This window comes from Chaetodon auriga, chromosome 17 (genome assembly GCF_051107435.1).
Source record: "Chaetodon auriga isolate fChaAug3 chromosome 17, fChaAug3.hap1, whole genome shotgun sequence".
Taxonomy (NCBI): Eukaryota; Metazoa; Chordata; class Actinopteri; order Chaetodontiformes; family Chaetodontidae; genus Chaetodon; species Chaetodon auriga.
The window spans coordinates 21,576,313-21,600,285 of NC_135090.1; the positions used below are offsets into that span (position 1 = coordinate 21,576,313).

Sequence of the window (23,973 nt, forward strand, 5' to 3'; positions counted from 1 at the left end):
GGTCATCCTTCAAAATAATTTCTTTATAGTTTGTGCATTGGGACACACACGTACATTGGGAAACAGGAAAAGGCCCCGAACTGTTGCCAAAAAGTCTGACATGAGATTGTGTAAAATATCATTGTATGCTTCAGTATTATGTGTCATTGTGGAGGCACAGTCTTGATGTTGGAAACTCACATCTGTGACAATCTGTGACTATTTTTACACTCGAGCTTCTTCCATATCCTACTTCAAACATCATTTCATGCATCATAAATAAAAAAGCTATGAGATAAAGGCATATAGTGACATGACAATTATTTAAACAGTATTGTAAGTAAAAAGAAAAACAATCAGAGGGGGATTGCTGATATATTGTTAAATACAGAAAGATAAAAGATTTTTTGAAGATTTAATTTTTGAGTTGTCTTTTTTCGAGTCAGAAGAGTCAATAGCAGAAGCGTAATGTTTAAATTAAAATTATTTGTCATTCTTTGTTATGGAACCAGATATCAGATTATGGACGGGAAAAATCACCACATACCATACAGTTATTTTAGTAGACCATGAACACACCACGAGTCATATTTCCGACTTCCGCACCGGGGGAAAGGGGAGTTAACGGGAAGCGCTTGAACGTAGCACAGCCTTACCAACACTCCAGCGGCTGAGAACAGACAAGGTAGTAACTGTCACTGTCTTTAACTTCGATTTACTAACCAGAAATACTGAAATATCAGCAGAGAAACAGCAGTATACTTAAGTGTGACTCTTTTCTTTGTAAAAGCTGTAACTGTTAGCCTGCTGACAGCTAACTCTGCTAACCGGCAGCTGTCAAAACAAACAATTTCCTTTAGCTAACTCTGCTAGCTTGGCTGCTAAATCTCTGCTCAAAGTTACCGGTGCGTCTCTTGGTAAACCAGAGAGACCATAGGACTCAGTTTCTGTGAGGCAGGGTACAAGAAGCTAGCCTCAAAGATGTTGTTTTGTCGTTAAACTCATTGTAAACTTATTAAAACAGGCCTTTTCGCTGTGGGTGGGGGGTCTGGCGGATGTAACTTCACGTTAGCTGCCGAGCCAACTTAGCTAGCAGTGGCTAGCCTCGCAGGAGTAAACTTTTCAACATTAAGCTTTAGCTCCACATAAATGCTGTCAGCAAGTGGTGACATAATTATTTGATAAGTTTAACTCTGTTCAAACAAACTAACTAACGAGCTGGCCTGCGATAAAGACTGTAACTGAGGTTTTCTGAGTTCTTGTCAGAGTTTTCTCTGCGGAAGTGACACAAACACTGCGAAATGAGGTGGATATTTTCTATATTCATCATATTATAGCATATTAGCATTAGCATGTTGTAAACTTAGTAAACTGAACTCAATCCGTCTGTGGTTTATTGATGGCTTGTTTCCCTGTGTGTTGTTAACTGCATTAGTTACTTACATGCAGGACCTCACAGAAAATTGATTAGTCACAACTTTGATAACTGCTTTCATGTTTGTTTCATCGTTATATTGAACCCCAAAGGGCCAAACGTTTGCTTTCATTTCACATTGCGAAGATTTACTTTCTGTTTTTATCATGAATGCTTTGAATATTTTGGCCTGGAGGTGAGAATTAGAGTTGAGAAGATAAGTCCATAAATCAGTAAGGTCATACACATAAAATGAATTAATGGCCAACACACTGTGGTTACAGCTTCTCAAACATATGAATGTGTTGTTTTTCATGTTTTTTTTAACTAGATGTCTTTAGGTTTTAAGTCTCGCCCCCATGAGGGAAATTTGTTTTCACAGCCTGCACATGTTCAAGTCTTACAGGAAATGTTCAGATACACGTAATACATCAACTACCAGTTAGTTTCAATATTACGATTAATTTGCAATTAATTGTCTAATTAATCATTTGGCTGTAAAATTGTGAAAACAGTCATTATGACTACCCAGAGCCAAATTCAGTTACCTTTATTTTGTTCTACCAACATATCAAATCCTCAGATGTGAGAAGCTGAATATTTACATTTTTTACTTGAGGAAAGTACTGAAAGGAGTAATTGATTATCAAAACAGTTGCCGATTAATTCTTAAGTCTGTCAGTCGAGTAATTCATCTAGAAAAAAATCCTAATTGTGAAACACGACTAGGGTCACAATAATTGTTCTTGTTAATATGAATTAATCTCCTTATTATTATTATTATTTTTTAAATTAACTATGTAACGCATAAAATGATGACAAAACAGCTCCAGAGCCCAAGGTGACAGAAATGAGACATTTTTTCTTATTTATTGACTTGGAAGGATGATCATATTTGCTGTCTTTTGACAAATCAGTTCATCAGCTGCTCTTTTCAGCAGTAACACTCTGCACTGCTCCTGTAAAAGCTGAAAGAGTTAAAGCAGGTTTTCCCATATATTCATTTATTTGTGACTACCCGCCACAATATAAACATTACCAACATAATGACTTTCTATTTTGGGAGCTGCCCCGCTCTCGCTTTCTCTGTTTCCCCAAACACGCCTGGTAATTCAAATAAAAACCGAACCAGTAATGAAAGCAATCAGCTGCTGCATCTCTAAAAGCTGCAGATGGCAAAACAGGATCGACTTGATGCAGATAACATTTTGTTCAAGACACAATAGTGCATTGAAATGACATGTTTGCCACTAATCGCTGAGGATTGTCTGCATGTGGATGTGAATATCTCTGAGGAATGACTTATATAGACGTAACTGGTGTCATGGTTCCTGCAGATGACCAGTTAACTTGTCCCTGACTCATCAGAGTTCAGCTGAGTGCTGCCACTGCCAAAAGTCCCAAACAAAGAGCCAGTGATGAAGTGGCAGCCCATAGCCCTTTACCATTGTCCCCCTTAATGAAGCGCCAGCCTGGGTATGTGAGCTGCTCGGCGTCTGGATGGTCACAGGATCTCCAGCCAGTGTGTACTAAACACTGCCTCTCACAGCTACCACTGTTTCTCACACTTGGTCATGGCATCCCAGTCAACCTGCCACATACAGGCTGAAGGCTGCTGGATGTGTAACTGTCTGTTGCTTTTGGCAAATGCTGTGATTTAGGATTTGGATTTTAAGGTTTATGAAATACGTCCACAGCTGTGGAAAGGAACCGAGAACCTATGCACCACTGCACTGTCCACCTTTCAGGTATAAAGCGAAAACAGATTCTGCTCTTTGATAAGATGCCTTTGGCACAATTATGTTATCTAATAATGATTAAATTGCAGTGGCAGCAAATTATTTCTTTCACTATTAATGAGTCCAGTGTTATTCCTTTGATTTTTCTGATAGCTGTTTACAAAATGTCAAAATAAAATAGCAAATAGCAAAAACCTCAGAGGTTACTGGAGACTTTCAGGCAACAGGCGATGTTGGTGCGTCCACATCATTGCAGGTGTCCCAGTGCATGTTGACGCGTCAGGATTTCCCCGCATCCTGCAGTATTCCCCAGCATCCGCATACCAGCTGTTTGATCACATTTGCTGCCTGAATCCAAACATTTAGCAGCTGCACCATAACTGCTTCTTCAGGGTGCAGCACACATTTGTTGAGCTATTAGGACATCAATTCTTGCACGTTAGATGCAAAGTTGGTAGAATTTTGTATTTTTCGTTTCAATTAATTCCAGAACAGGTTTGCTTGTTTGAGTTTTTATTAGTTTGTGAAGGCAGCTGACTCACAGTCATGTAGACATCCCAGTCTCAATCATCATGTGCACCAATGCCTTCTTGTGCTTGTTGTGGTGTCACATTGTTGTATGTCAACCGATCAGTTAACCATTTAGAGGTAAATAATGTTACACGTTGGTGCTTTTCAGTTATAACCTCTTGAACGTGCTGTGATCTTGTCTCTAACCAAAGGCTTTCTCTGTTTCTCACCTTCGTTCTTCCTCCCCATCCTCTCTGTCTCTATTTTCTCCTTCATTTCCTGCCTCCTCCTCCTCCTCCTCAGATGCAGACCATAAAGTGTGTGGTGGTGGGTGATGGTGCAGTAGGGAAGACCTGCCTGCTCATCTCCTACACCACCAACAAGTTTCCCTCTGAGTACGTCCCCACGGTGAGTGACTTACTGCAGCGAGCCGATCGTAACTGACATGGAAGTGACATTATGAAAACACACAGCAGCAAGGGTTCACTGTTCTTAACGCTCGATGCCACTGTAGCTCCTTCCTGTCACACAGGAAGTGACACTTGGTTATTAATTGCCGACACAAAAAGGGCCGTTTAGTTTACCACTAAAAAATGCCTTCACAGTAAATCAAAGGATAAAATCATCACAATGCAAACACTTTAGATTATTTGTTGTTTTGCCCTGTTGGACTTCATTCTATCCATGTTCCAGACTGCAGAAATAAACCCCAATTTCTAATCAACTTGATTTAACTGTCAAGGAATATTTGCTGCCAAGAGTTAAATGCGAATATTGATCCCGCTCTCATGTCTGTACGCTGACTATGAAGGTACAACCAGGAGACGGTTAGCTGTTAGACTGTAAACAAGCAAACCAGCTGGCCTACCAGCACCTCCATAACTCCCTAATTAAAGCTAAATTTATTTCCCGCAACGTCAAACTCTTCCTTTACTGTCGTGTTTTCAGAAGGCTGGGCTCGAGCACACACCCTGCTGGTGTTGACATGTTGCGTAGAAACACAAACATTTATGTAACAGGTAGCAGTTTGAAGAACAAGCGTTGTTGTTTGCGTGAAACCTCAAAGTATCTGGTGCTTGCTGTTGGGGTGGATTCTTAGGATTGCAGCCTTCTGTGTGTGTGTGTGTGTGTGTGTGTGTGTGTGTGTGTGTGTGTGTGTGTGTGTGTGTGTGTGTGGATAGACGTGCGTGGGTGCTTATTTTCATGTACCTGCAAGTTAGAAAGTTTGAGATTTTCTGGAGCCGTTTCCTGTTTGATTCAGAAGCGTCGTGTCATGCTGAAGGAGCACGTTATGCATGCGGCCTCGCAGGTCCTGCAGTCTGATACAAAACGCGGTTCAGACCATCAGCTCAGCTCGCGTATCCTGCAAACTCTGACTTTTTGGTTTGTGACAGCCAGAAAACAGCTGACTGACTGTTACCAGCAGGGCTGTCCTGATGGACATATCTTAAATGCCTAATTGATGGGCAGCTTCTGACTGCTGACTGCAGTTTGATGAGTAATTCTCTACTGTTTTCTGTCAGTACCCCGTCTCTCTGTCCGTCACTCGTCAGCACAGTTTGATCAGAGCATTGCAGAACCAACAGTGCTGACTCAACTTTATCTTCCTCTTCCTGTCTGACTATCTGCCGCTCACACCGGCCCGGCCCTGCCGTGATTTTCAACCATTACACTGAAATTGTCAGTACTGTCACACACAACACACACAATATATATTTCTTTTTCGTCACACATTTTTGGATATTTGTTAAAGCAGCTGGATGAAATACGATATCGTGCTTTATGTCATTTTATCACAATAAAGGGCTGGAACTAAGGATTCATTATTGATTGATTGTCTGCAGACAGTGGTGAAAAATGTGCATCCTATAGGGCTGAACGATGTGCAAAAAAATCACATTGCAGTTATTTTTACAGTAAGAGTCACGAGTTTAGTGGGAAATAGTCATTTTAATGTGAAATTAAACAGGAAATCCCAATATTTGAGATTTTTGCATGACAAATTACTTAAACGGTTGGTCGATTATGAAAGTAGTAGTATTTTTGGCATCAATTAGTCAACTAATTGTTGCAGCTCTAGTTTTGGAATTTAAATCAAAATTTATGCACAGAATACGCAGACGAAAATGTCAGTTTTTGTCTGATCTGGTAAATGAAACACCTGACAAATCAAACTATCAATTATTCAAAAATCCTGATATAGCCAGAGGTATTAAGGGGAGAACCAGCTGTAACTCTGATGGTAAACAAATCGTCTCAGTGTACATCATAAAGTCGTTATATTTCCAGAAGTTTTAATGTTTCTAAGATGAAAGTTGTAATAGAAGTTATGGGTTTCGGCAGTAAGCACATTATTTCCATGACGATAATCATGATTTCTCTTTCGTCTCACTTCATTGTGTTTGTGTTTGCGCTGAGCATTTTCCTGTCAGTCAGCTCTTCACCACAATAAGAAATCAGGAGAGAGGAAGTCTCCTCCAGGAAGAAACCCCTCATAAACGTTTGGTCTTCGCAGAGTTAAACGGCACATCCGTAACTTTTTATCAGGAGTGTTTTTGTGATGCAGTTCGTTTCAGGCCGAGGTTTGGTCAAATATAAGAACCGCATGTGTTGCAGAACGATTGAGGAAAGTGTAAATCAGTTATAGAGAATAGTAAAATCATTGTAACACTGAATAACTCAGCGCTGAGGCCTGTCCTCCGTGCCGCCGCAGCTCTTTTCCACAGTGACCAGCGTGTTGTGATCAGACTGTTTCCAGCAGCTTCTGCAGTCTGAGCTCTGTCCAAACACATTATCATCACAAACCTGTATGTGCTTTGGTCTGTGTGTGTGAACAATGAGCATGTGTGTGGATTTTATTGAAGTATTTTAGGCTGTGTGTGTGTGTGTGTGTGTGTGTGTGTGTGTGTGTGTGTGGGGTGTGTGTTTCCATGCCCCCCCCCCGTCTGTCCGTGCCTCAGCATATCACACAGTGTTTCTGTCTCGACTTGAACAGATTAGCGCGTCGTTCTCGGCGTGTTACGCCCTGAGCTGCTTTGTCAGTCTGTCTGAAAGGTATCCTCTCAGTTCTGGAGAAACAAAACACATCGCGTTTGATAAAGCAAACTGACATTGATTATTCCCTGCAATCATACATGTAAATTAAATTCCTTCAAAGTCCATATATTACGAGTCTGGACAGACATGGATGTAAACTGCATCCTCCATGAAGCAGTAATTCTACTTGTTTTTTAATGTTTCTTTTTATGTACTTTTCCTTCAGTTTCATTATGGAAAATCGCCATCAATTTAATTTTTTCCCCTAGTTTTTAATCCACAAAGCAAGTGCAGATTCGTTGCCTGCTTTCACCACCTGAATGTTTAATACGCGGCGCCACGGTTTCAGTCAGTACCAGGAAAGTACTGCTGTTTGATGTAACCCAAAACGTAGGAGATACTGCGCGGCGAGCATTTCCAGTCACCTGCTGTGAGCCTGCCTGTTTAAATATAGACTAAACAGATACAGGAGTAAACCCAGCTTGAATCCCTGTTTGTAATACTCGATGCAGCTTCCTCTCCTACAGGCTACATCCTCCAGTTGATCTGGAACCTGTCTGTGCATACGGAGCTTCATTAAAACCAAACAGTGTCCGCAGGCTACGGCAGACCGCAGCGGGTCGGCGTGTGGAAGCTGCGCCGTGCGTTCGGGCAGGCACACGGCGACCATAAAACACTCCCTGCTCCAGCTCGCTTCCACGCTCACAAAGCTGAGGTTAGCAGGCGTGTTGGGGCCGTTCTCATTGCACATGGCAGCAGCCTGAAGGTACACGAGTGATGAAACAGGAGGGAGGAGAGACACAAGCTCACAGTCTGTTCACCTGAACAGCAGCAAAACAAAACGCTGCTCGCTGACACCGCTCAGCTTGTTTCTTCAGGTTTTATTAAAACCTATTTAGTAGACTCTTACTCTGTCTTATTCTGGTTTGATGAGCCTTGTTGGAAAAAGGTCATGTCACCTACTTCCACCTGCAAATTATAAAAGATAGATAGAAGAATAAACAGGGAACAGCGCTGTCAGTCAAATGTCATCAGACCACGCCTGCCTGGTCCTGCAGAAGTGTCCGGGCTGCAGACCTCTGACTTGCTGCCCTCGTCTCTGGTGTCTTCAGACAGTAGGCCTGATGTTGTGCTCGTTAGCTGCGGTTTCCCACAGTCGATGAAATAATTGAGCGTATAATCAGAGCTTTGTAGGCAGGATTAAGACAATGCGTCATCTCCCTGTGTCAGAGCCCAAAAAGTATAAGTGTGGATGAGATCAACACAGCTGTATGGAAACAACGAAGCCTGAGAAATGTTGTATTTCTGATAAAGTCAGTGCTGACTGTGCGATTCATCTCCTTCTGTCTGCCATGAACACATTAAACAAGTTAAAAACTCAGAGAAACTGCTGGATTATCGAGCAAGCGAAGAAGCAGATTTGAGTTTTCAAACCGTGATTTTTGCTTATTTGTCCCAAATGTTTGAGTGGAGCAGAAATAGAGCTGCAGCAGAGTGGAGCTCTGCTGGAGGTTTAGGTCACAGTGTGAGAGTTGCAGTCAGTTTCTGTCCAGCTTCTCCGTCTTGTACGTGCATGTCAGCAGATGCTTTACGCTCTGGGTTGTTTTCAAAGAGGGAAACGTGGTGCAGAGGCATATCAAGCACTTAGCTGTTAATTAAACGGCTAATGGAAGGCGTATAAATCTGATGTGGGATGTTAGAGGCGTTTTGTAAATGTTGTGATCTCAGAGGTGTTTACACACCCACAGATGGACAGGTGCGTAGGAGAAGACCGTGGACGCCAAAACAAAAGACTCCTGCTTACTGTCGTCTACGCTTGCAATCAGGAACATTGAGTCTTTTGTTTTGTTGAATGTTGTAATCAAAGTAAGCTGGTTACCGCCGTGAGTCAGTGTTTGTGTGCTGTTGAACATAACAACCAGCTTCTGCAGCACTTCATGTCCGTTCTTGTTTAAGCCCTCTGACCTTTGACTGGTGGGGGGGGCATTGTGGCTTATTTATGACGAAGCACCCACTCCCTCGGCCAAAGATTCTGCCCTGTTTACTCTGTCAGTTTGGACATGTGCAAACTAAAGGACACTTTTCTGTCTTCAGGTCGTCACTTCTTCTAATGTCAGATTTAGGTTTGGCTTACAGGAGAGGGGTGTGTGTCCTTACAAGTACAGTACAAAAAACGTGTGTGTGTGTGCGTGTGTGTGTGTGTCTCTTTTGTCGGACTCTCACGAGCCTCATAAAGATGAGACGTACACTTCCTGTTTTGTCTGAGATCATATGTCTTTTTAATGTTGTTACTTCCTGTTTTCTCCTTCCTTTGTGCTCTCTCTCTCTCTCTCTCTCTCTCTCTCTCTCTCTCTCTCTCTCTCTCTCTCTCTCTCTCTCTCTCTCTCTAACCTCCACCCTCTCCTCCCGTCACTCCTCTCTTCTCCCCCTGCCTCACCCCTCACTCCTCACCCCTCCTTAGGTTTTTGATAACTATGCCGTGACGGTGATGATCGGCGGGGAGCCGTACACGCTGGGACTGTTTGACACTGCAGGTAAAGATAAAGGCTGCTTGCAGTTAATAAAGTACTGTGTGTAGTACTATGAGCAGCAGCAGTGGTAGTAGCAACAGTATTTGTTGCAGTACTGTGATCAAAAAGCTCTGAGTTTAGAAACGTTGAGAACAGGGTGGGTGTGTTTTAGCTTTATGTGCATTTCATACATAGTGTTTGCTGTTGATTAGAGTGTTTGTGTGTCTCCCCCTGCAGGTCAGGAGGACTACGACAGGCTGCGACCCCTCAGCTACCCTCAGACCGACGTCTTCCTCGTCTGTTTCTCTGTCGTATCACCCTCCTCTTTTGAGAACGTCAGAGAGAAGGCAAGTTCAGTGGTTACATTTTTATTTGTTAGGCTGTGAGTTTTAAACAAAACAGGTTTCATTTATTGTTTACTAACATCAACCATTTTTCAGACCTAAGTAACACACTTCACATGCAAAGACCTTTAGTTTTAAGATAACATCCTCACCCTTTTTGTAAACTCAGTTTCTATTACTGTGGTTATGTCTTTTCCATAAAGCTGCTCAAAGTCCCAGACTGGAGAGATGGCAGAGAGGTTATCCACAAAACAAAATCTGAAAAGATGCATCAGACACACAGCTGTATGTCAGAGAGAAAGTCAGATGCACTCGTTTTTTTTTTTTATTCAGCATTCAGACGCATATTTTACTATGACTTTGAGCTTGACGAGTGTTGATTGCAGAGCCCGGCCTCCCAGATTACATTCCTCACCCTCCTTTGGCCTCGTCTCTTCACAGTGGGTGCCAGAGATTTCACACCACTGCCCGCGGACGCCCTTCCTGCTGGTCGGGACTCAGGTGGATCTGAGAGACGACAGCAACACTCTGGAGAAACTGGCCAAGAACAAACAGCGAGCGCTGGCCTGTGAGAGCGGAGAGAAACTGGCCCGTGAGCTCAAGGCCGTCAAATATGTGGAGTGTTCAGCTCTCACACAGGTACAGAGAGGAGGAAGTGATGTTTTCATGGTGACTGCTGGGGGGATAATTTCCGACTAAGCTCACGAGTGTGTCTCCCTTTCTGTCTCTTTGTCAGCGGGGGCTGAAGAACGTGTTTGATGAGGCCATCCTGGCAGCTCTGGAGCCTCCAGACACCAAACCCAAGAAGCGCTGCATCCTGCTATAGACGACACAAGAGGAGGAGGCGGAGGTGGAGGTGGAAGTGGACGGGGGGTGGACGGGGGGGGGGGTGGGTGGGTGGGGATGAACCCAGATGGGAAGAGGGGGCAGGAGGTGGAGGGTGTGAAGGTGGACGAGGTAGACACGTTTAAACAGTGCCTTCGGCCGTGGTGACTTGATGCGGGCGTGGCGTTGGAACAGACAGGCTTTATTTTCATCACAGATACTTTTCCATATAAAATGACTAACACACGTGAACAACACTCCTCACTAACCAGGAGACGGGGTTTTAGCCACAGGAGGAGGCAGGTGGATGGAGTCACGGTTACAGCTGAAACAGAAGACGCGTCGTTTCAATCTTTGATGTTTGCTACCGGCCGGCAATCTGATTAAAACTACGAGAAGAGGAGCCGGTGGAGCAAAAACAACACATTCCTCAAGCAAAAATGATGTTTTTAATGGAAAGAGGCAGACATAAAAACATGACCCAGTTGGTGAGCAACAGTCCCTGCAGCTCATTGGCTCATCGGGGGGTCAGCAGTCATGTTTACTCGAGGATTTTGAGAGTTGTTGCTAAAAAAAAAAAAAAGAAACGTAAAAAAAACACGCAGTGGTGACTGTAACCTGACTTCATCCAGATGAGATTCAGATTACTTAGAGCAGAACTGGCAAATTAGAGTTCCAGTAGAGCTTTACTGACAACACACACACACACACACACACGTACATGTTAATGATGCCTACATGCATACTGGGAATAACCAAACAGCGAGAGAGACGATCGAAGACTCGACATCAACGTGAAAACGATGCTTCTAAAAATGTCCTGTGTTCAGTTCGCTTCCATGAATGAAAACGCGGAGTGATCAGCAGCAGTTGGACATTTGATTTGTCATCTCTCTGCGGGCTCGCTGCCTTTTCTCTCTCCTGCCGGGTCACTGTGGACACGTCACATCCTCAAAACTCCACCGTCAGTGGACATTCATCACGTTTGGCTGTAACTGAACGCTCTCAAATGCATCCCACCTAATATTAAGTATTAAAGGTGTCATATATATTTTAGCATCAATGAATCCATACTACAGTCATTTTGAGACAGTATCACGCTGGTATCAAACTCCTGCTCCGTCACAGAGGAGAGCCTCAATCTCTTTATGACACGACACAGGACAATAACAGCTAAGGCTTTTCTGATGATGATGATGATGAGGAGGAGGAGGATGAGTAAACCACCTGCCGTCTGAACTGAACTGATTCACGGTAAATAAACCGAAGGATCACAGTTCGACTGACATTAATAGAGAGCACTTCTACAGTGCTCATGAGGACTCATCTGATTTTAGTCATGTTGTGCTTCATATTTCACCTTTAAGCCCACAAAAAACCCACGAGCGCCTTAATTTTACTGCAGCTTCAGTGCGAGATTTCACCTCATTCATTCAGTTTTGTGTGTGTTGAAACTGTCAGCTGCAAATGCCTTAAAACATTTCTTTCTTCCTCGAGAACATGGCTGCCTTACTGCTTGAAGTCTGCCAAATCCTAAAAAAAAAAAAACAGCAGAAGCTTTGTGAAATGCTTTTTTTTTAACTTAAATTTATTAATTCACGTTTTTCATTGGCTGAGCCGAGATGTCAGGGATACTTTGAAACTTTTTTCCTGTCTAAGATTAAAGTTGACCACCAGTCAGGGTCAGGGTTGGATTATTGGCCTAAAATGTTTTCTTTGGCAGCAACCAGCCGTTCCTAACGACCCTTAATGGAAAGCTTATTGGCTCTGTGCTGAAGCTAAAGCCAGCAGCCAGGTTAGCTTAGCTTACCGCAGAGGCTGCAGACCAGGAACAGCTAGCCTGCCCTGCCTCTGTCTGATGGCAACGAAAGCCAGATTTTGGTTGTGTTAATTAGTGAACTTAAGAGGTGCTGGCTAGCCGTTTCCCTCTATTTCCAGTCTTTATGCTAAGCTAAGCTAACAGCTGGTGGTTCGATGCAGTCAGAGGGGATCTTATCTCATAGCCTCGGTTTCCCAGCACTCCTCTTACATTACCAAAAAAAAAAAAAAGCCAACTCTTGACACACAGCTAATTGTCAGTGTCACAGGTGTTGTAACCTCCTTGGCTCACATTCACTGACACTGCTCCTGCTTCGCTCTCCTCCTGGCCCGACTGGAACCTCAAGTGCCCACGGGTGTGTTAGCACCTCCTGGAGGCCTTAAAGGTGATTACCGCTCAGTGTAAAGGTTCATCTGTGTTGTCCCTTTGGCCAGCAGCAGAATAATCCTGTTTGTGGGCATCTCAGAATCTCAGCTGAACCCCAGAAATCAGGTCTTTAAGAGCTGAACCTGTAAGGCCATCAGTCAAACCATTAGATGTCTTTCAGCAGCTTCACACACTTCAAATCGTTGTTGAGGATTTTAACACAAATTAGCTTTGTTTTATGTTGCTATTATCTTCTTCGAATGAGAGCATGCAGCCGTGTCCCTTCGAAAAGCGTTTTTCAAGTCATCTGTTCGAATTCACTCTCCAGAAAACTCAAAATGTAAAACAAAATCAAGACGAGTGACCTTCATTTTCGCTAAATTACATGTAACAAACAAGCAAAAGCAGTTTGTTAACTGAGGATCTGAGGACCAGTTTTTAATGTTAGAGGTGGAATAATTGATGAGATTTCATATTTGTGTGTATTATAGGTTGTTAATCTTGGTCCAGGGCCAAAGAGACAGTGACTGAAATCATTACTCTGCGGGCATTCCCCATTAATATGAACTAAAATTCCACTTTGCTTCTTTCCAGTGTTTTGGAGATTACACTTTACTCTGATGATGTATGGTTAATTACAAGTATTATATATATTTTCTTTGCTCCTTATTGTTTCTAGAGGAACATTATTTTAGCTTTTTTTGGACACTTGAGTTTTTATTTCTTTTCTTTTTAGATATTTGTACTATTACTTGACGGTTGAGTGCCAACGGTTTGAGCCAGAGTCAGCGCAGTCAGCCTGGTTTGACAAACTAAACAATCCTCATAATAAGCTTCTAGTGGCAGGAAAAAAAAAAAAAAAACTTAACAGCTGGAGCAATAATTACAGATGTGGAAAACTGCTCTGTATTGAAAGATGAATGTTGGAACTGGTGGGTGTTTGGAAATAATAAAAACAGTACTTGAATGTTGTTTCCTCCTTCTGCATTGTCGTTCATAATTCTGCATAAAATTACTGTCTTTAATAAAAATGCCTAAAATGGTCAAAATAAAACAGTTTAATTTGCTTGTGATTAATGGGAAAAAACAAATAATAGGTATCTGGAAATGTAGTTGTACTAGATGTTCAGAAAATACTTTTCTCGGTGTGAATTTTCCACATAAATGACTCTGTTATGGACAACACCTCTAAATTAAAGATACTGAATTATGGAAATGAATTAATAGATTTTAAGATCTGACAAGAATACACATTTGTAAACAGAACAACGAAAGTAAAATTCAACCTAACCTTTACTGTCTTTTGTTTATTGGACACGAAATATATAAGAGTCGACATAAAATACATTAAAAGTACATGAGAAAAAAAATGCAGGATTACTGGCATAACAGGCATTTTAGAGTGTAATTATAATAAGTTTGATGAAAACGGCTGAGGAAATCATTAAAAATGATAAGGATGATAAGGCAGAACTATTGTTTGGCACATTTGAAGATCATTTTTTAAACTAATACGTCTCTTCATAGACGTGTCATTTCAAAAGAAACATACATATAAATTAATTATTTTCTGATTTAAGCACTCGTTTTACGAGTTTAATTATTCCAGTGGCACGTTCTGGACTCTGCACTCAGTCTGTTCCCTGCTCACATGTTTGTCATGAAGTTTGGTGACTGCAGAGTTAATTTAGTGCCCGACAGTGAACACTAGGGGGAGGTGTTCCACTGGTTTTGAGAAGGCCCTGGTGAATACAGTATGTAAATGACCTGGGTTCATTTTGATTGGCAGACTAAAATGGATCCTTCAGACCGATGTGGCATGGAGGCTCAGAGCGGCTCAATCCTTTGTCTGACTGACGAAGCCACCAAAGAAACCTGCTCGCTCTTCATCCACCGCCAGAATCTAGTCTTCATTTCTCCCCCTTCCTCTATCCCTTCTTCCCTTTTTTCCCATCATCCCTCTGTCCTTTCTGGGTTTGAGGTGTGGAGGACTGAGTCCTCTCAGCTGAGGTCTTCACTCAACGCTTGAGTCACCTCCATTTCACAACAGTTTGTAATCACTGTGCTGATAGGGAGTGCGGGGAGCTCTCCTCATTATTACAACACGCTCACTCCTCCCAGCGTTGGCTGTTGATGTGGGAGCATGACTGTGGACTGAAGGTATATTAAAAACAAATCATCAGCCAGGCTTCCTGCAGGTCTTTGTTCTGAAACCAGAGACTTAAACCATTTTGATGAAAAAGGCCATTTAACAGCAGTTTAATACACTGTTTTACCAAAATGATGATATTCGCCGCTGATTTTTCACTCTGACAGTGTTTGATCCCTAAAATGACGGAGAATCCCAGAGCAGACAAAAGCGGTCATCGCGTGTTTGTATGTTTTTCTCTTTTATGCTGGTTGTGTGTTTGACTCACACGGAGGCCATGACGCTTCAACCCCCCAACTACAACCCCCCTGAGAAAAATCTAACAGTTTATTTATTCATTGAACTCTATTTCCTGTCAATGTGAATCTCGGTTGTGTTGTTTCTCTTCACTGGCAGGTGTGTAGTTCTGTTGGAAAGTACCAAATCACTTTCATTTTAGAAGCATTTATTACTTGCAAAGTCTCCAATTTCAAGATATTTAGTCTAAAAAAAAAAGGACCCAAAACTTGAGCTTGAGTTCATCAAGTTAAAGTTAAATTAAAAGAAGATGAATCGTGTGTTTTCAGAAATGAGTTTTTAATGAGTCTGTTAACTGATTCGTAGATTAAATGTTGCGATTCAAAGGTCGAGTCATGAATGAGCTTTAAGCTGTGTGTCGACCACATCTATTCTTTTTTTTTTTTTTTTTTTTACCTCCAGGCCACCATTGGCTTCCATTCATTTGATTCATGGCATCAAAATCAATGAATGGACTCTGAACATTGAGTACAATTTTAAAGGTACAGCTAATGCAACTTTATACTTCTGCTCCACTGAGTTTTACAGGAAAATACTGTGTTTTTTACTCCACTTCTTTGGTCGACAGTTGCATCTCAAACACTTTGTCCCAAAACATGATTTTATTAAAACAAAATGCATTATTATTGGTTAAATTCAACAGTACAATCTGTCAGTCATATAATAACCCAATCAAATGTCTGAATGGGGCCAATCTGCATGATAAGTACTTCTGTTTTTCAGAATTGAAGTACTTTTTTCTGATGAAAGATTTGTGCTTCAGCTGTGACTCTGACGGTGACGTTTTTCATTTCAGTTTTGTTCTGGGATGTTTTTCTTTTTTCTTTTCTAAACATTTCAGAACTTTTTCTGTCTTTTAAAGCTGCGACTGAAGTCAAACTTCTCGCATGTCCAAACTTACCTAACGACCAGGTAACGACCAGGTGAGCTAACGTGAGCGCTGCAGTGAATGACCTGATTCCAGGTCAGTTTCAGTTTTGCTTTGTGGGACCTGATGAGTCAGTGCCAGCGTCTTCCATTTCTTTGGTGGCCATCTTGTCTTGTTGCTGATTCAGCCTCTGACACTTTGACTGCTGTCTGTCCCAACACGCCTCGCTCTCCGCTGCTTGCTGGTTTGGCTGGTGAATATTATTGGATGTCCATCTGACCTCATTATAAGTGCGTTGCCACTGGCAACCAGCTTGGAGAAGAAAGAGGGGAGGGGGGACAGTTGCATCATGGGATAGAAACCTGACCTCTCTCTCTTTTTTTTCCCTTCCTTTTTTTTTTCTCCTCGTCTCTCGGAGGACACGCACGTGCACAGACGCACATGTGTACACGTGCACGCGTGCACAGTTTGCCTAAACAAAGATACGTTAGAGAGGAGGAGAAGCAGAACGTCGAGCCTCTTTATTCTGAGTCTGAACGACGCGACCACGTCTGTTTACGGCTGAATGTAAAGAAAAAGACGTGCAGGATGCAGTGACGCTGCACTGTGACACCGTTTGTCACTGAAACCCTAAAAATGATCAGAATTAAGGACAAAACAAACCATCAAACATTCACGAGAGCTGAAACTAAATACTATTCTGATCACTGATCCATCAAGAACTGGTTTTTCAATCAGTGAACGGTTTTATTTCTAAAAATAAAAGTAGTGATTGTCCATCACCAGAGACACCTTCTAACTTTCATTTCCCTGTTAATCGTTTCCTGTGTGTGTTTGTGGCCTCACATGTATTCCTGCACACGTGTGTCGAATGTATTGTCCTATGTGTGTGCAACATTGTGTTGAATTCAGTTTTTTGTGTCTTTCAGCTGGTGTTTGTTTATATTTGTGTGTCTGAACTTTTAAGGATGTGTGTGTTTAATTGAGGCTTTCTGACCTTCACTTTTGTTCTTCTCTTTCCTTTTGTGTGTGTTTGTGTCCATATACAATGATGGACGTACTGTGTGCAGTATGTTTCATTTGGTGTGTCTGTTCGGTTTGTACTTTTGTGTCTCTGTGTTGTGCTCAGATCTGTCACCTCACTTTTGTGCGTCCACCTCCTGTCCGTCTGTCCGTCTGTCCGTGTGCTACGTGTTTTTAAGCCTTGTCGTCACGTCTTTCCTTCATGTTTCGTGTCACTTTTTGTGTCCGGACGTTAAATCTTGCGTTCGTGCTCCTTTTGAATTGCTCCCATCGGTTTGTGTCCGTCTGTGTCGGGTTTTGTGTGTGTTTTGTGTACTTTCCTCTGCCTCACTGTTCTTGTTCATGAATGTCATTATTTCTGTGGACTTTTATGTGTGTGTGTGTGTGTGTTTGGGTGTGTACATGTGGCTGCATGCGCTCTTGTGTTTTAGCATGAGTGTCTGGATGTATACCCGTAAGCCTGTAATTTTGTGTGTCTGTGTATGTTCTCGTGTGTGTGTGGGTGGTGTATATATGTGGGTTTGTGGAATGTTTGTGTGTCTGTGTGTAATTTTGTGTATCCTCAATGTGTGTGTTTGCGTGTTTACTTATGAAGTGAGCATTATCTGCAGACACACAGCTGTATGAATGTGTGTGTGTTCATATATACAGTGAAACACACACCCTCACAGTGCCTTCATCTCTGACATAACTGGTTACCATGCATACTGGGCGACTCTGACTATTATGGGGTGTTCTTTGTTTTGTCACGATGTGCCCTGGTATGGAATGGGAGGGGGGAGGGGAACAGGGTGTGTGTGTTAGCGTGCACGAGAGTGTGTGCGTGCTTGGGAGGGGGGGTATACGTGTGTGAGGGGGAGGTATGTGTGTTTTGGTGTGTGTGTGTGGAGGGGGGGGGTGGTGTACCAGGGAAAAGGGTGTGTGCGTGTTTGCATGTGTGTGTCGCTCAGAGGATTGGGTGGGGGTTGGGTGCGCGTGTCTGCGCGGCGGACGTGCGAGCATATAATGTGTGCATGAGAGAGAGCGAGCGAGTGCATGCATGTGTTTTGGAGAAGGTAAGAGGGTAAGATAAAATGGCGGCTCGTGTGTGTGCGTGCATGCAGGCCTGTGAGGTTGAATTTCAAAGTTTGAAAAAAAATGTCTTTTTTGCTGTCATCCTCGTCTCTTCATTAATCATTTATTCAGAGTGGATTCCAGGAGGTTTGACGCTCAGGACTTCTGATTTGTTGTCAGATTTGACCGCAGCCTGAGAGGAGATGTAAACAGGAATTAGAGGCGTAATCATGGAAGCAGAAAACTTTAAGGCAAAAACTGCCAGAACACCTCAAAACATCACTTCCTGTAACTAAACTTTTACCATACTTGTGATGTTGCATGTTTTTGACCTTTTGATCAAAGTTTGTCAAAACCCAGACTTCGTGTTCACTGATGGATTACACATCGCAACCAAGTGTCAGCAGCCTGCTAACTGATTTTTATACTTTATAGAAATAAATGAAGACCAATGGCTGCCTGATAACAGAAACAGTCCATTGGAGACACAGCTCTTTAAGGTTTAGGACCTTCTTTGATAAGGACAGCGTCTCCAGAACTGTCAAATCAGGGTCAGATTAACTGCCATTTATGTTATTGTCACTATTAAACATGTTTGATAATTTCATCTGCAGTCAAACGCAAGATGGAAATTGTCCCCATACAGCATAACAGCTGTTTGTGGTCCTGAAGCAAAGAATCTGAATTAAGTCCCTGTTGTTCAATGTATCTTAAAAACTCATCTCTGGATGAGCACAGACTTCACGGCGAGAGAAAAAGCATCATCAGACACCGGCTTCTCCTCAGCTGCTGCTCAGCGTCACTGCTCCATGTCTGAAAGACTTCCCATCAGCCACTCTGCCATTGATTTCTTCAGCGATCAGTATGTACAGCTCCCTGTGTCCTTGTACCTCGACTTTCACATTTTGATGCAGCTGCAAACATGAGTAAGTCACGGTGACTGCACCTGGAGGATCCACGCAGCTCTGATTACGATAATGGTTTAACATCAGGCGGAATCACAACTATAACAGATTTCAGAAACATTGCTCTGTTTCCAGAGAGATCAAATGTGATAGAGGACATGGATGAAGATCATGTCTGTCTCTGCAGGTATCAGAAGACAGTCATAATATAACCAAAGAGGCCTCATGGAGGAGGGGAGGCAAGTTCGGACAGTCAACAATGACCAGAAGAGGAAGCCTTGGCCCAATATCTGTTACTGAATATCTGCTGGCTACACAGGAAGCTCTGAAACATTAGTCGTTGGCCCCAGAGGTTAAATCATCAGACGATAGCCGATGGGTTCTGAGGTTAGGGTTACCGCAATGGACGAGTTGGAGGAAAGTTCTCACTGGGCTAGATAAGATGAAATTCTGAGAGAACGGTATTAACAGAAAATCACGGGTCCACAACCTCGGTATCAAGGTGCTCCAGGATGACGGTTGCTTTTGTGATCTTTTAGCAACAAACATTTACTTTACCATTGTTTGACCACTAGCAAAGGTCTGGTGAAATGCCACTAAACACACGGATCGTCACAAAACAACACAGGGTACATTACTTATGTTCAGCTGTCTTCTGTCAAACTGTTGACGCTGATTTAACAAGTGTTAGTTGTGTTGCTTGTAGCTATTACTTTAAATATATCATCACAGATTTAAAACAGCAAAAATGTTACACCATTTTCCAACTTGACTCCTCCCAACCGCAGACAATTAACAAGAATTTTCTTGCATTTTTCACCCTCATGAACAAAACTTTTGGTAACTGATAAAAGCTCCTTGTGGTTTCTAGGTTTGATCAATTTTAGCAACCGGAAACAACACAAAACATAGACATTTTGAGTGTGTGTGTTATAGTGCTTCCTATGCAGACAATCACTTCCTGCCCTCCATCTGCAGTTCACGCCACTACAAAAGAGTAACGTGACGTCATGTGCAAACAACCTATTCCACAACAAGGGTTCATGAGTATAACCAGGTCTCAGAGCTTTCATTCAACAATAGAACAATGGTGCTGCAACATGACGCTCTACTGTAGCACTAAAATTCCAACTTCCAGGCTTAAATGCATCTGCTTATTGTAGGTTAACATAAAAACTACAAAATATATTTGAACAACAAGAAGAAGAAGAAGAATCAGGGGGAGACATTCCCCTTTATTGTCACACACGCGCGCACAGCATACGGAGGTGAAATTTGTCTTCCGCTTTTGACCCATCCTGGTCGTCCTTCCTCCGCGGCAGACCAGGAGCGGTGGGCAGCCAGACCGGCGCCCGGGGACCCATTCTTCTGTCACCATTGGTCAGGTGGTGATCTTCTTGCATGTTTTTAGTGGGGGTATATTTTACGGAGGATACCCCAGGTGAACACGGGGAGAACATGCAAACTCCACACAGAAAGGCCCTCCTCGAGCAGCAGGCACCGAAGCATGGTGGAGGACACACCCAGTGCCCGCAGCGAGATTCGAACCCGGGACCTTCTTGCTGTGAGGCGACAGTGTTGCCACTGTGCCACCGTGCCACCCACAAATGGAAAAGCATCACTGAACCCACCAAATCTAGGATTTACTAATCTGAACACAGGGGTTCCCAGCCAGTGTGAGACTCCTGTGGATGTGAGTTGTAAGCAGCTCAACCAAAAAGTGATTTTTCCCTCACAGATTATCTCAACTGAATGATTTTTAGAGGCCTGAAAGGTGCAGATATGCAGTGTTTTGCAAGAATTAAGCAATCCATTCGAGAAAGGTCAAAAATAAACAATCTGTGTAACAGATTTCTATTCTTTCTTCTCCCTTTAATCATCTCGTGACCTCTCAGGTTGATCTTGGGACCTGTAGAGGGTCGACACCAATCCGGGATCGACGCCTTTGGTGACCGTATTAAGTGAATCTGGTGTCCGGTTGGACTTACTAATAACCAAACCATGGAAAATACAACAAGATTAACTCTGCTTGTGGTTCAGAGTGAGTAAACAGGCCATATCTCATATCTATTTGAGAGAGAGAGAGAGCGAGAGAGAGAGAGACCTCTGGGTTGGTGAAGTGCAATGAAGACGTCACAGATAGGAAGGTTGGCTTTTTGAGCCTCTTTAAGTGGCTTCTGTTTGGGGAGACATACTGTACTCGGCACTTCAGGAACCTATAACACAGGAAATGATGGCGGCGGTGGTGCACGCGGGGGGGGGGTGGGGGGGGTGAAAGAGAAAGAGGAGGCGAATTAGAAGTGTGATTATTATGGAGAGGCAGGCCAAGCAGAGAAGAAAGGAGGAGGAGGCGATGATGGGGGGGGGGGGGGGGGGGCACGCACATGATTATTATGGGATGTCTGTGTTGTCAGGTGGGGGGAGGGGCAGAGGCGGTGAAGTAAGGGGGGGGAGTATTATGGTCTGGCCTAGGCCTGTTTTTGTGCGCGGCGGCTCGCCCACCTCCCTCCTCCCAGTCCATACAGGCTTTGTGCATGTGTGTGTGCGTGCACAGCTCGACATGCACAGACTGTGATGTATATCAGGGAAATCGTATCTGTCTTCAGGTGCAGATGACTCACATACAAGAAGGTAGTGAGACCCGGAGACGAGGCAGCACGGTGACACACAGGCAGGATGGCAGCTGGGAATTCATCAAAAAACTTCACCGGCAAACTATGTGAACAGCACACTGAGCACAATACACTCCCTGTCCCCTGTAATGTAAATTATTGAAGCAGCGATGGAGCCATGAATGCGTTTATGTGCGGCGGTTTGCCTTCTTTACCACCCAAACTACTGTAGAGCCTTTGCAGTGTCCTTTTGTGCTGGCAAAAACATCCAGCTTCTCTTGAAATTCATTATATTTGCCGCAGTTAGCCGTGAAATCAGTTTAGATATACAGTACACAAGGGCATTTTTTTGTAACCTGATATGGAAGCTTGACCAACATCGATTCCAAACTGCACAAAAAATGGGTGAAAAATCATTGTTACAGACAACACAACTGGATTTTGGCTTTTGGCCCAGCTGACGGCTGGTCCCACAGTGTCTGCAGTGGGACCAGTCACAGTGGAACTGGGAGGGACAAGGGTGCTTCAGCCATGACAGACAAACATTACAACAGACTGCAATTAAGCAACAAATGCCTGGAGATATTCAGTTTCTAACTATATAAAACAAAGAAAAGCAGCACATTTTTATATCTGAGAAGCTGGAATGAGTGAGTGTTTGGCATTTTCAGCCACAGCACCAGGGTGGCTTCATGACCGTACGGTCACACTTCTCAGTTAGCGCCACCAGCAGGTCGGAGCTTTCACTTCTCCAGTGAAAGATCTCAGCACCCACCAGAGGGATTGGCATAACATTTTCTACAGACATTCAGGACGAATCCTACTGATTTTGGTCATCGGCTGACTTTTCTTCTAGCGCCACCATGCGGTTGGAATATGTGGCTTTAAGCTAAGATAAGATAAGATTAGCCTCACTGATTCCCAGAGGGCACATTCAGGTAAGAACAGATAAGACCGGAGAAAGAGAAAAATAAAATGATAATAATTACATGATGTATAAAAATCAAAAACATCAGACTCTCATTCAGTTTAGTTCACACATTCATGTCGGGATCAACTGAAATAACTGTGGTGACCCCCTGACTTTTCATTGTGCGCCACCTGAAGGTCAAAATATGAATTTGTGCAATACTTTGGTTTAATATTTTGTGTTTAATGCTAACTGCCAAATTTTAGCATGCTAACACGCCAAGCTAAGATGGTGGACATAGTAAACATTATACCTGACAAACATCAGCGTGTTAGCTATGTCACTGTGAGCATGACAACATGCTAAAGTTAGCATCGAGCTAAAAGGACTGCTGTCCCAAAGCACAGCCTCACAGGGCTGCTAGCATTGCTGAAGTCTCTCAAACCGGGCAGACGCTGGGTGGATTAAGCCTAACTTTAACCCAAAACTGCTGGGCCCTGACTAATCTTAGGATGGGTTCAATTTCTGCCTGATTGGTCGTCATTTGACGTGCACAACGCCTGAAATCAACCAATCAACAGTCAGCTGTGACACCATTGGCTGGATTTCTGGTCACAGATTTTGGTGGGCTGTCTTTAGTTTGAGCAGATCTACAGTCAGATGTCTAGCGGCTGTCAGAGATCTGCTTCTTTTACATGTCGCGGCTTCAGTGGACATAAGACTGAACTTCACTGTAGAGCTTTCGTCTTACTTTCTGCTGCTTTGGCAAAGTAACGCTGCCTTTCTCTCTTTTAGTCAAGACTGTTATGGATGCTACTGTCTTGCCTGAATTAACTCTACTGGAATTGCAACAAATTGGACAGAACGACAGTTGATTTGTAGAGTTTAAGCATAGAAATCGCAGATCCATGCAGATCAAGATGTGTTGTGTGGTAGGGTTAATGCAACGTACACGATTAGCAAAAGCGCACCGTGGCTGCGCAGATTAAGTCGTCTTATTATCAGCATTGCCTTTTAGTTTTCGGTGGACTGATTGTTTTATCACTAATCCAGAGATGGTACAGATAAGAAAGGTGACGGACGAAAAGGTCACGACGCAGCAGATTTGAACTCCTCAACATCAGCGGAGCCATGTGGACAACCTCGATGCACCAATCTATTTTCTCCCCCTTCTTTTTTTGGGGTTTTCTCCATCTGTCATCCGCCGCTGTGCGTTATCTCATGTGGCAGACATGTTGGGTCTGATCAAATCCATTTGCACTTTGTTATGTGGTGCAGCGTCAGAGCGTGCACTGTGGGGCAGGATAGGTGGAGCGGAGATGGTGTCTGAGCGGGGGGAGGGGAGGGGGGCAGTCAAGAAGTATTATGGTATGCATTTTGACTTACATGATAATCTGACCCGCCTGTAACCCTCCTCCACCACTGACACCACCACCCCTTTGCTTATCTCCATGGCGACAAGCAGCACAGGAGCACTATTATGGTCTGTAGTCTCCCCCCACCTCCCTCCCCCACCTCCTCCTTTCTTCCTTTTTGCCTCAGAAATGATATTATTATCATTATGTGATATGCAATTCTGCGAGTGTGGTGGGGTGGGAGGGGCGTCGAGAGCCG

General features: G+C 43.3%; 1 protein-coding gene across 1 annotated transcript; it reads left to right on the plus strand.

Moving 5' to 3' along the window:
* The first annotated feature begins 588 nt into the window (after nt 1-588).
* LOC143335158 (cell division control protein 42 homolog) lies at nt 589-10,926 on the plus strand. The gene is made up of 6 exons (XM_076754363.1): nt 589-664; nt 3,946-4,050; nt 9,140-9,212; nt 9,426-9,535; nt 9,974-10,171; nt 10,269-10,926. Exons 2-6 carry the CDS (start codon nt 3,946-3,948, stop codon nt 10,356-10,358), a joined length of 576 nt encoding a protein of 191 aa, XP_076610478.1. The 5' UTR covers nt 589-664; the 3' UTR covers nt 10,359-10,926.
* Nucleotides 10,927-23,973: the final 13,047 nt, after the last annotated feature.